The following is a 12,642-nucleotide window of genomic DNA, read 5'->3' as shown; positions in this document are numbered from 1 at the left end:
TCCCAACAAATTGTTCTCTACCTTCTGAAGCACTGGCCCCCTGGCATGAAGCAAGGAACTGCACTCTCTCATCAGTGAGATTTCCCTGTATGGTAATACTCCTGCTGAGTAGAACCAGCATGACCTTTAAAACATGGTGCTCTCCAGCCACCCAATTCTCTGTGGAGTTGTGAGAATATCTGAAAAGAAAAAAAAAAAGAAATCTGAAAATAACACTCCAAGTCTTAGAATGAATAGTAAGCCATTAAATTAGCCTAATCCTCCATCTGGGACTTTATTTCTTTAGAAACTCAGACACAGAAGAGTGAAAAATAGCCACATGTATGTGAAAATTAGGAACTATGCTGACCATTGCAGTGACCATCTACTAAAAGACAAAAGTTCTAGTCTTACAAGAGAAACTTATTTAAGAAGTCTAAATCTTCCAAATATTTCATATTTTGTCATTTTCTTGCTAAAATGTCTACTGTGATTTAATGTAAATGATATTATTGAAAGACAAACAAATGTCTTTTGACCAGCTGTGTTGGTCACCTACACAGTTAAGACCTCATCTTCCATCTAAATGGAGCCAAGCTGGCATGCAGTACCTCAAGGGTGACCTCAGCTGGAGGTCTGTACTATGCACAGTCTCCACGGTGACAATCTCTTCCTTAGGCTTGGCATCTTCAGCACCCATCCCGCTGATGACAAGGACTTCGTCCCCAGCGTGCCAATCGACAGCATCTTCCAGAGCCAACACTGTGTCATGGGCATTGGCAGATGCTCGAAGATGGGTGACCACTACTTCTGGGAGTGAACCTAAAGCAAGTCCAAGGGAAACTTGCCTTTAGACATTTTTAAAACTTAATATGAATGTGATGTTATTCAGCCAAAGACTTTAGTGAAAGAAGAACCTGGGAAATCAAGCTTCAGGTTCTATAAGCATTGGTGCTATCACCAAAGGTGATATCACTATATTACTTTTTGCGTATTAGTTTTCCTGTCTGTTGCACGGTGACAATAATTCAAGACAGAGAATGGTATGGGGTGAAAAACACAGGGTTGAAGTCATAATAAATTTATAGCTGAATCACAGTCTTGCCATATTCTAACTATGTTCCTTTGGATAATATACTTAGAGGTGGGTTTCACTTTCCTCAGTTACAAAGCAGAAGCAGCAAAGCTTTCCCTCCTAGGGGTTTAAGACAATTTGATGAGATAATATCTATGAAACATGTAGTGTGGACTTTGCCACATAACAACTTCTCAATATATTTAAGTCTTCTCTCTTCCTTCCCTGCATCACACTGTTTTGAGAATAAAATTTATCACCTCATTCTTCCAAATTAAAACCAATGACTATTAGGTGCTCCAAGATATAAGTTCACCATGAATTTCTAAACTTAAAACTTCAACTCACTGTACAAATGGTGATAGTAGAGTTAAAAATAAAAATTACCATGAGAATGATCAACCTAAGTCTTGGTGTGTTAAGTAATCCCTTCTTACTCTAACATGGGGTGTATCTAGGGATAGGATGGCTAAGCAGAGCAGAAAAAAAGTGGAATGTGTGACCTTAAATAACTTGGTTTGTTTTAGGCTCCAGTGCAACTATCTGACCCTTCCCAAACCATAAGCTGCTCCTTAACCAGCAAAGATTCAAGAAGGTAGTCAGACTTGTAGTTTACTCTGGCCTTTTCCAACAAAGATCAAGGCAGAGATTTTTTTTTTCCAGCCTTTATCTGGAGCAGTACCTCAGAAAACACAAGGCTTCCTCCCAACTCCTCTCCTTGGTACAGTTCCTCCTCCTTCACAACTGATCATAATTTACCTTTAGCTCACAGCAACTTCCTGTCCTCCCTTGTTAAACTAAAGTAATAATATTTGAATCTCTAACTACAGAGGTGGCCAACAATAAATCATTTTCAAATTATTTTAAACTTCCCTCTTTATTTATTTGTCTTTGTTGGAGAGTGGTGGCACTTGTACCAGCAATGTTGTTCTAGGCTTAGAAAGGTCTCTGGGTTAATGATATAATTTCTGAAGTTTACTCGGGCAATAATTTTATCTTAAAAAAAAATTCCCAGAGTTCAAAATTTCTAATTATAGAGCAGGTGAAAATTAACACATAAATCATGTCTAAAGAAAATAATTTTAATTTTATTCCTGTTTGTATGTTTTAACCTTTGGGAACAATAAATAAAATAAAGTCTATTTCAGTGTGTATGCATATTTATATACGTGTGAATTTCTATGATCTGTTCTTCAAAGTCTACACAGAAACATCTCTACCATGCATCAAAAATGTCTGTCAACGACAAAATATGATGGCAAAATATGATTATACACTGTGATCAATAATAATTCATAATAATCAATAAGCAAAGAGCACCCTACTATGCACCTATCAACAAGCAGCTGCCTGTGTCAGAACCAAAATTTGACACGACAAAGATATTTTTCAACTAAGCATTCTTCTAAATAGCAGTCAAGTCAAAATAAATGGAAAAATTCACAGGGAATTTTGAAGTGGATTTTTTAACTATTAACATAAACTTAAGGCCTTTCAAATGTTGACAGAGTCTCTAGAAAGCAGTAAAATTATCTCATAACTTATTCACTCTCATTGCAAAAATAGCACACTTCTATGTGTATAACTAAAAGATCAGTCTTGGTGTTTTATGAGTGCCAGCCTCATATTTGTAGCTATATAGCAGATATGAATATTTGGATAAATTACCATCATCTCAAACTTGAAAGTGAAAGTCTCTCAGTCATGTCTGACTCTTTGCAACCCCATGAACTATACAGTCCATGGAATTCTCCAGGCAAGAATACTGGAGTGGGTAGCCTTTCCCTTTTCCAGGGGATCTTCCCAACCCAGGGCTCAAACCCAGGTCTTCTGCATTGTGAGCAGATTCTTTACCAGCTGAGGCAGAAGGGAAGCTCAAGAATACTGGAGTGATAGCCTATCCCTTCTCCAGCGGATCTTCCTGACCCAGGAATCTAACCAGGATCTCCGGCATTGCAGGTAGATTCTTTACCAACTGAGCTATCCCAGACAAATATTCTCAAACTTGAGAATGTCAAAATGAATGCAATAACCATCTGAGCTAGACCTTCTAGGAACAATTTTTAATCCTATGACCATTGTGCATTGTTCTTTTTTAATTACATCCCTTGTTTGTTCATTAATCTGCAGTATCTGCCTACTAAGATACCTCAAGTGAAGAGAAGCTAAAGAGGATCTTGATGAGGATGAAAGAAGAGAGTGAAAAAGCTGGCTTAAAACTCAACATTCAAAAAACTAAGATCATAGCATCCAATCCCATTGCTTCAAGACAAATAGAAGGGGAAAATGTGGAAGCAGTGATAGATTTTATTTTCTTGTGCTCCAAAATCACTGCTGATGGTGACTGTAGCCATGAAATTAAAAGACACTCATTCATTGTAAAGAAAGCCATGACAAGCCTTCAGTTCAGTTCAGTCGCTGGGTTGTGTCCGACTCTTTGCAACCCTATGAATCGCAGCACGCCAGGCCTCCCTGTCCATCATCATCTCCCGGAGTTCACTCAAACTCATGTCCATCGAGTCGGTATGCCATCCAGCCATCTCATCCTCTGTCGTCCCCTTCTCCTCCTGCCCCCAATCCCTCCCAGCATCAGAGTCTTTTCCAATGAGTCAACTCTTCACATGAAGTGACCAAAGTTCTGGAGTTCCAGCTTTAGCATCATTCCTTCCAAAGAAATCCCAGGGCTGATCTCCTTCAGAATGGACTGGTTGGATCTCCTTGCAGTCCAAGGGACTCTCAAGAGTCTTCTCCAACACCACAGTTCAAAAGCATCAATCCTTCGGCGCTCAGCCAACTCTCACATCCATACATGACCACTGGAAAAACCATAGCCTTGACTAGATGGACCTTTTTTTGGCAAAGTAATGTCTCTGCTTTTCAATATGCTATCTAGGTTGGTCATAACTTTCCTTCCAAGGAGGAAGCGTCTTTTAATTTCATGGCTGCAAGCACCATCTGCAGTGATTTTGGAGACCCCCAAAATAAAATCTGACACTGTTTCCACTGTTTCCCCATCTATTTTCCATGAAGTGATGGGACCAGATGCCATGATCTTAGTTTTCTGAATGTTGAGCTTTAAGCCAACTTTTTCACTCTCCACTTTCACTTTCATCAAGAGGCTTTTTAGTTCCTCTTCACTTTCTGCCATAAGGGTGGTGTCATCTGCATATCTGAGGTTATTGATATTTCTCCCAGCAATCTTGATTCCAGCTTGTGCTTCTTCCAGCCCAGCATTTCTCATAATGTACTCTGCATATAAGTTAAATAAGCAGGGTGACAAGCCTAGATGACACATTAAAAAAGCAGAGACATTACTTTGCAACAAAGGCCTATATACTCAAAACTATGGTTTTCCCAGTAGTCATCTACGGATGTGAGAGCTGGGCCATAAAGAAGGCTGAGTGCTGAAGAATTGATGCTTTAAAACTGTAGTGCTGGAGAAGACTCTTGAGAAACACTTGGACAGCAAGAAGATCAAACCAGTCAATCCTAAAGGAAATCAACCCTAAATATTCAACGGAAGGACTGATGCTGAAGCTAAAGCTGAAGCTCCAATACTTTGACCACCTGAGGCAAAGAGCCAACTCACTGGAAAAGGTCCTGATGCTGGGAAAGACTGAAGGCAAAAGGAGAAGAGGGTGGCTAGATAGAGGATGGGATAAGATGAAATGGCTAGATAGCATCACTGACTCAATGGACATGAGTTTGAGCAGGTTCCAGGAGATGGCATCATTGACTCAATGGACATGAATTTAAGCAAACTCCAGGAGATAGTGAAAGACTGAGGAGCCTGGCCTGCTACAGTCCATGGGGTTGCAAAGAGTCAGACACAACTGAGTGACTAAGCAACAACAACAATGATCTGCCTACAGTACTCAGCAACAAATTCCCAAATTCCCTTCTGGACCTTCAAGAGTCTCCATAACCAAACTCCACTTTATCATCTCTGACTCCTTAATAAACTCTCCATTCCAGGAAGTCAAGTCTCTTCTCATTTAACAAGATCATCCCTGACTCTCTCTATCCCTTTGCCCCTGTCCTGTGCCTTCCACCAGGTATCCAGACTCCTTCACCCAACTTCTTCTAAGAGTAGCTCAAGCCTCACCTCTTCCATTGGACTTCAGGAGGCGTTTCAGCCCATGCTGATGTCCACGGACTCCTTTAGACCCACAGTGATAAGGGGGTTCTTATTGAGTAAAAGGCCTGTGTACACCTGGGACTAGGCATGCCAAGGCATGTCTGGCTGGTCTGTGGGTCATTTGATTGAGTTCTTCTGCATAAAAGGAAGAGACGGGCAAGGATGACAAAGGTGCTATGGGGTATGCCTCAGACATGGGTTTTCTCTCATGGACCCATGACTGAACCTGAAGACAGACCCTGAGGGAACTCTCTAGATGGACTTTGTACCTGATGCTCCTCTGCTTGGGATTCTTTCATCAATTCACTCTGCCTCATTCTTCAGAATGATGTTCAACCTGGTCCTTCAGAGAAGTCTCTGAGACCTCCAAACTAGGTCAAACTCAGCATCTATCATATCAGTGTCTCCCTCTTCTCTCTGGCCCTTAGCACATGTGGCTTGACCTCTATTATTGCTATTCTCCATCTCCGCTATTAAACATGGCAGCAGAAGTTACACTATATCTGCACAGTGTCATAGTAGCACATGTCATGTCTATCACAGTGTCTTGTGTATAATAAGTGTTCAATAAGTAAGTACTGAAGGAGGAAAAAATCATGACTGAAACACAGAGAAGCAAGCACCCCAAAGTTTCGGCAATCAGATGGTCAGGAGGCACCCCAAGTGACAAAGCTAGTGGCCTTTGGTTCCATCATGGAACACAGCACATTTCCACACCTGGGGGTTGGCCCACTTGGGCAGCAATGAAAGCCTGCACCCTTGGCACCCTGTGCTCAGTATTTCCATGGCAGGTGCCCAACACAATGGCAGCAGGGAAGCCCCAGGACCTTCCTGAAGGGAAGACAATGATCAAGAAAACCAAAATAGAAGGAAAATGGACTAGTTGGTGATATTTGTCATGAGAACACCTGTATCAAGCAGGCAGGGACGAAGGGCTGGAGGTTCTGTGAGAGTCAAAGCAGGCAGAAATATTCTTTGTTATCACTACTCAAATATCACAGGCTGAAAGGGTTCAGGGAGCCTGGAGAAACTTGAGTGATGCAACCTATAATCAGCACCACATATTTCATATCAAGTTATTCTGTAATTGTTACGGCACATATGTCTCTCTCCCCACCTTGAATGCAAGGCCTTCCATCATGTCTCTTTTACAAATGTCACAATTTCTAGCAGTCTGATTAGCACTCAACTCATAGGGATTTAAACTATTTTGATTATTGCCATCCAGACAACCACCTACAAACTTCCATCAGAAATGTACCTCAATAAATATATAATATCCAGTATGTAAAAAGCTGAAAAATAACACGAACATTATTGAGAACTTAGAATAATTCCAACCTGTGCTAATCAGTGTTACTGTAAAGTAAGAACTGTTGCTTTTCTGGGTTTTGTTTCCTTTGTCCTTTTAACAAACTGTACTGATTAGGAAGTTAAAATAATACTTTGAAGACAAAATCACACAGTAGGAGATGTCAGCACCAAATTCTGAAACTGGCTCCTTTGAATCCAGAACCAAAGAACTGGACACATAATGGAATTCTAGCCTCTGGAAATAACTGTATATTAACTGTACCCAATTAGCTTTGATATGCAAAATATTATATCCTTTATCTTATAAATATTATTTAAAAGTTGTACAAGACAGACTGACCGACTTCTCTGATGAAGGCAGCATTGTACACATTTCAAATGTGAGTCATTTCACCTTACAGAACTCTTTGTGATAGTTTTTTTTACTACTTTAATTTTTATTGGAGTATTGTTGATTTAAAATGTTAGCTTCTGATGTACAGCAAAATGAATTAGTAATACATGGCTTCCCAGGGGGCACTAGTGGTGAAGAACCCGCCTGCCGATGCAGAAAACACAGGAGATGCAGTTTCGATCCCTGGGTCGGGAAGATCCCCTGGAGGAGGGCATAGCAACCCACTCCAGTATTCTTGCCTGGAGAACCCCATGGACAGAGGAGCCTGGCAGGCTACAGTCCATAGGGTCACAAAGAGTCAGACATAACTGAGGCAATTTTGCACACATGCACACACACACACACATGCACACACACACACATGCACTCTTTTTTAGATTCTTTTCCCATATAGGTCATTACAGAATTTTGAGAAGAGTTCCTTCTTCAGAAACTCAGGTCAGGTGGCCCTCTTCCTTTCTTACTACAAATCAAAAAATATATTAAAATACAGTTTTTAAAGCTTAATAATTTTATGCATATGCTTACAGAAAAAAAGATTGTTCTCTTGACTCATAAGTTAATACAATGTTTAACCTATTTGGGTTTTCAACATTGACCTGTTAACCAACAAGTTATTCATTTATTCCCACTAGTGACTTCTACTCAAAATTGTATTTCCTACAAATTATTGTTCAAGCACTTCAGCACATTCATCCATAATTACACCGGCCCAGAGAAGCATCCTGCCAAATGGGCATGGAAAGAAAGAAAATCATCATTGTGGGTTAACACACTTTAAAATCACTAATTATCTTCTGTTTGTTTTGTAGGACTTCAATATTTCAATTTATTCCAAGTGAATAACTGCCAAGACCTTTCCAAATCAGTAAGGGAGTGCGTGAGGAGGGAGAGAGAGAGAGGAGAAAAAGAAAGGGGGGGAAAAGAGGAGGGAGGGAGGAAAGAATCATCTCATGAAAATCATGTTCACAACATAATAGAAACATAAAGAAACTCACAAAAGGACTAGAAATGTTTTCTCAAATATATGCAAATTATTTTCCCTATTTCTGTATGCAGCTTCACCATTATCCACAGCAAAACAATGAATGCTATTTTTTCTTTGGTGTAGATGAACATCTGTGAAGCACTGGGAAGAAAGACATAAAGGGAACAGAGTCACTGTATTCCAGCGTCCGTAAACAGTACAGGAAATAGACAAAACGTCATAAATGTACTCTGTTAAGTGCTAAGACAGAAGGACACTCGGGGTCCACCAATGAAGAGATATGGAGCACCTCACTCACACAGAGGAGGGGGTTGTTTCCAGGAATGCTTCCCAGAACACGTGATAACAGAGCTGGGTCTTGAAGGATAAGCCACAGTTGAGCAAAGAACAAAATGGGCAGAGCCCTCCAGGCAAAGGCGGCAAAGGTGCGTACAGTGGCGAGGAGTAATGCAACACATTCAAATAACCACCATAGAAGAGGCAAGGCTGGAATGCAGGTGCATGGCAGGGAAGGGGACCTGAGGAGGCGCAGTGGGGATGCGCCTGGAAAGGTGAGCAGGACCCACCCGAGAGGGGTCATTAATCACAAGGTTTATCAGCGCTTTTTAAAACTGGAGTAAAGTTGATTTAATATCGTGTTAGTTTCAGGTGTACAGCACAGTGACTCAGTTATACATATATACATATCCATATTCAGATTATTTTCTTTTAAAGGTTATTACAAAATAGTGAGTGGAGTTCCCTGTGCTATACGGTAGGTCCTTGTTGATTACCTATTTTACATACAGTAATGTGTATGTGTTAATCTCAACCAACTTTGAACAAATGCATTCCAAATTGCAAACAACCAACTTAGAAGAGAATTCTTTGAAATCAAACTATTTGTGAATTAGAGGAGATCCCTTTTATTTAGAAGACTGTGATATTAGCATTAAAACAAGATTATCTGGCAGACCAAAGAGATGGAATGAAGCATTTTGCAGGTACATTTCTCCCTGCCCTTGAGAAAAATTTGCTGTGATTTCTCTCTTGGATGAAGGCAAGCCCTGGCAGGGGAATCCTGAGCAAGCTTGATTCTGTGTGTGCACTGAAAGCCTTCTGCAGCCTTGGTACAATCTCCAGTGGTACTGGCTAAGGCATCCTGTATAGACGCAGACCAACGGGCTTCACCCACAGCTGATCAGCAAACATTTCTGCACTGCAATGAACGAGACCTGGGACTACATCTGCCCCCAGTGCTAAGAATTCTGCCATTCATTTGGCAGAAAGGTTTAGATCAAGGCTAACCAAGGTTACCTGGATGGTGCAATGAGCCCTACTCTGATTGAAGGCCTTTTCTAGAGGTATGAAAGAAAGGCTAACTTTTGTTTTTAACCAATCTGAGCTTTACTGTTGGTGCTACGATTTAAAAGTGACTGAGAAGAATCAAAGGATAAAGTTCAAAATACCAAGGAAATCATGTAATGTAAGATAAGTGGAAATATCTAGAGCACTGTTCCCAGCTCCTGTGAGGATTTCAGGTCAGTTGAACAATGAGCCTCCTAGGCCCTACAGAATAGTGTGGAAAGTTCTTTAGATAGAGGAGCAAGATCCACTGGTCAGAGCTAAAGGCTTCTGCACTTATCTTTAACACCCACTTCTATTCATGGTCAAATATATTATATATATAAAAACCCAGATATATTACTAGACAATTGTTTTGATAATCATTACTATGGATTATGCTATGGAATGGAGTAACAGTGAAGAAAGAGCTAATTTTTAATGACATTGTTTCTTTTAGAAAACCAATAAATGTATAATGTTTAACATAAAAATACAGAGAAGAAAGACTACAATAAAGCCATTCATCACCAATTATTACAACAGATTAATATACATCTTTTCTATCCTTTCCCTATATTTGTATGTTGACATTTCATATATGTATAAACAAAAATTCTATAATTCTGTACATATCATTTTGATAAATTTTCTCACTTAATAGAGTAGGAGCATCTTTCATCTGTATTATATACTGTGTAATATCATGATAATATCATAGTATATCACTTTTTAAATGTCTGTTTTAAATACTAATCCATTATTTTTTCATATTCAGTTTTTTCTCAATATTTCCCTTTTATAAACAGTGTAGATGTGACCATTCTTGAGCATAATTTTAGGCATACTCATGATCATTTCACTACTTTAAATTCCTAAAAGTGACATTGCCATATCAAGGCAAATGCCTAGTTTTAAGCTGTTTGATTTTATTACCAAATTGTCTCACAGAAAAACTGCACATGCTCTATGCATACTAGCAGTATATATGAATGCCCATTCCTCAGACATTCTACTTCTTTAATATCGACCAAATTGATTGTTAAGGGAAAAAATCACTTTTACTTTATTTTGCATTTCTGTGATTACTAATGAGGTGAAGATTGGAGAAAACTCAAAAAAATAAAGAATAATCTCTCTCCCCTGTGAACATGGCAGTGTGAACACACCCAAGCACTCCCCACATAAATTCATGTTGGTCATTTGCATTAACTGCACTGATATGTCTATTCATACCCAACACCAGAACTTAAATTTGTTGTTAAAAGCTCTTTATTTATAAAAGACAGTTATTTGTATCTCTATCAAATAAGAAATTAGCGTATGATAAAGGAATGTATGTTTCCTAATGATTGAACAAATTAACCACAAAATTAATGTCTTTAAAAAATGTAAATGTATTGTTTCATGATTCTAGATGTTAGAATTCTGAAACTGGATTCACTGAGTTAAAAATTCAAGCAGAGCTGTTTCCTTTTGGAGGCTCTGAGAGGAAAATCTGTTTCCTTGTCTTTTTTGGTTTCCAGCGGCCACCTATATCCCTTGGCTTGTGGCCCCTCCTTCATCTTCAAACACTCACTCCTCTCTCTGCTTCTATCATTGCATCTCCTTCTCCTCTGACTCCTCCGGTATCCCTTTGATAAGGACCAGTGTGATTAACTTGGGCCCACTTGAATTATCCAGGATAATCTCCCCATTTTAAAATATTTTACTTAATCACACCTGCAAAGTTGCTGTTGCCAAACCTTCATGAGTTCTAGGAATTGGGGTAGGAACATATTTGGAGGCATTTTTTCAGAATAGCATAATTGCATTGTTGAATTGATAGTGTTGAGAAAATGGACTAGTCATTTGAAAAGAAATTAGATAACGAACTTATCCACTATATCAAAATAAATTCTAGATGAACTAAAGAAGGGATTGGCAAACATTTTCTATTCAGAGCCAAACAACAGATTTTGGTCTGCAGGCCAGATTGCCTCTGTTGCAACTACTCAGCTCTGTCACAGAATCAAGAAGTAGCCATAAACACACCTAAACACATGGGCACGGCTGAGCTTCAATAAAATTTTGTTTGCAAAAATAGGGCCAGATTTAGCCCACAGGCCATTGTCTTCTGACTTTGGATTAAAGACACTAATGTGAAAAAAATAAAAATGTACCAGGAAACAAACAGATAAACTTTTATATAGTCTTTGGATAGGTGAGAATTTTCTAACCAGGAAATCAAAGGCAGAAACCACAAAAGAAGATATCTGTAATTTTGCCATTATAGAAATCAGAAAATTCCATAAAAATACTAAAGGCAAATAACAAACTGGGGAAGAAGCAGGTTCTTTGTCCCCCTATCAAAAATACTACAAAGGAGTCAAAAGTAACAAAGCCCCACATAGATAATCAGAGAAAATTAAAACTGAAGAAGAACATTCCAGAAACCTGGAAGGAGTATCTTGTGTTTGTCTTTCTGTCACAGGTAAACACCAGCTATGTGTATGTAAAATAGCAGAAAGCCCAGGTGCATCATAAGCCCTTGAAGAGGATGGAGTGAATATTAGTTACCTCCTCTTCCAGGCCCCAGTTTCATCATCTCTGAGATGAAAGTTACAATCCCAGTGGTTCTTACTTCACAGAGTTGTTGTGAGAGTTAAATGAGAGGCAAGAATGGAAAGTAGCTTTGAAAATTTTTAATATAAAGTGTCAGAATCTCAGTAAAAATCCAATTTTTAACAAATACTGAATATAATGCCCAATTTAATGATACTCTTTCTTCAGGACCAGGCTGAAAGCAGTAATATTAATAATACTGCTTTGATGATACATGGGGAAGAATTCTCTTTGAAGGAAAAATCACATGCTCCTGCCTATGGAGCATTCCATTTACTTAACAAAGCTGGATTTCTTTTGCTACTCAAAAATGTAAAAAATGTAAAATCTAGAATACGTTAACCATTTAATAAGCTAAAGGAAAGTTGTGTTTCAGTCACATCCAACTCTTTGGGACCCCACAGACTGTAGCCCACCAGGCCACTCTGTCCATGGGATTTTTCCAGCAAGAATACTAGAGTGGGTTTGCCATTTCCTCCTCCAGGGGATCTTCCCAACCAATGGATTGAACCCATGTCTCCTGTGTCTCCTGCATTGCAGGTGGATTCTTTACCACTGAGCCAACAGGGAACCCTGAAAGAAGGTTGCTGCTGCTACTTAGTCACTTCAGTCATGTTTGACTCTGTGCAACACTATGCACTGCAGCCTGCCAGGCTCCTCTGTCCATGGGATTCTCCAGGCAAGAGTACTAGAGTGGTTGTCATGCCCTCCTCCAGGGGATCTTCCCAACTCAGGGACAGAACCTGCGTCTCCTGCATTGCAGGCAGATTCTTTACCACTGAGCCACCAGGGAAGCCCCTGAAAGAAGGTTCAGATCAGTTCAGTCA

The 12,642-nt window shown here is 39.5% G+C and overlaps 1 protein-coding gene across 1 annotated transcript in view; it reads right to left on the bottom strand.

Moving 5' to 3' along the window:
• PKHD1 (PKHD1 ciliary IPT domain containing fibrocystin/polyductin) overlaps positions 1–12,642 on the bottom strand; it is a 440,275-nt gene that overhangs the window by 265,107 nt on the left and 162,526 nt on the right. Inside the window, exons 37-38 of the mRNA XM_055574400.1 lie at positions 591–801; positions 22–179 (exon numbers count right to left, since the gene is read on the bottom strand). Of these exons, the coding sequence (XP_055430375.1) occupies positions 22–179; positions 591–801 (369 nt within the window). The remainder of the gene's footprint in view (positions 1–21; positions 180–590; positions 802–12,642) is intronic.

Source organism: Bubalus kerabau, chromosome 3 (genome assembly GCF_029407905.1).
Source record: "Bubalus kerabau isolate K-KA32 ecotype Philippines breed swamp buffalo chromosome 3, PCC_UOA_SB_1v2, whole genome shotgun sequence".
In the NCBI taxonomy this organism is placed as follows: Eukaryota; Metazoa; Chordata; class Mammalia; order Artiodactyla; family Bovidae; genus Bubalus; species Bubalus kerabau.
This window is presented reverse-complemented; position numbering and strand designations above follow the sequence as displayed.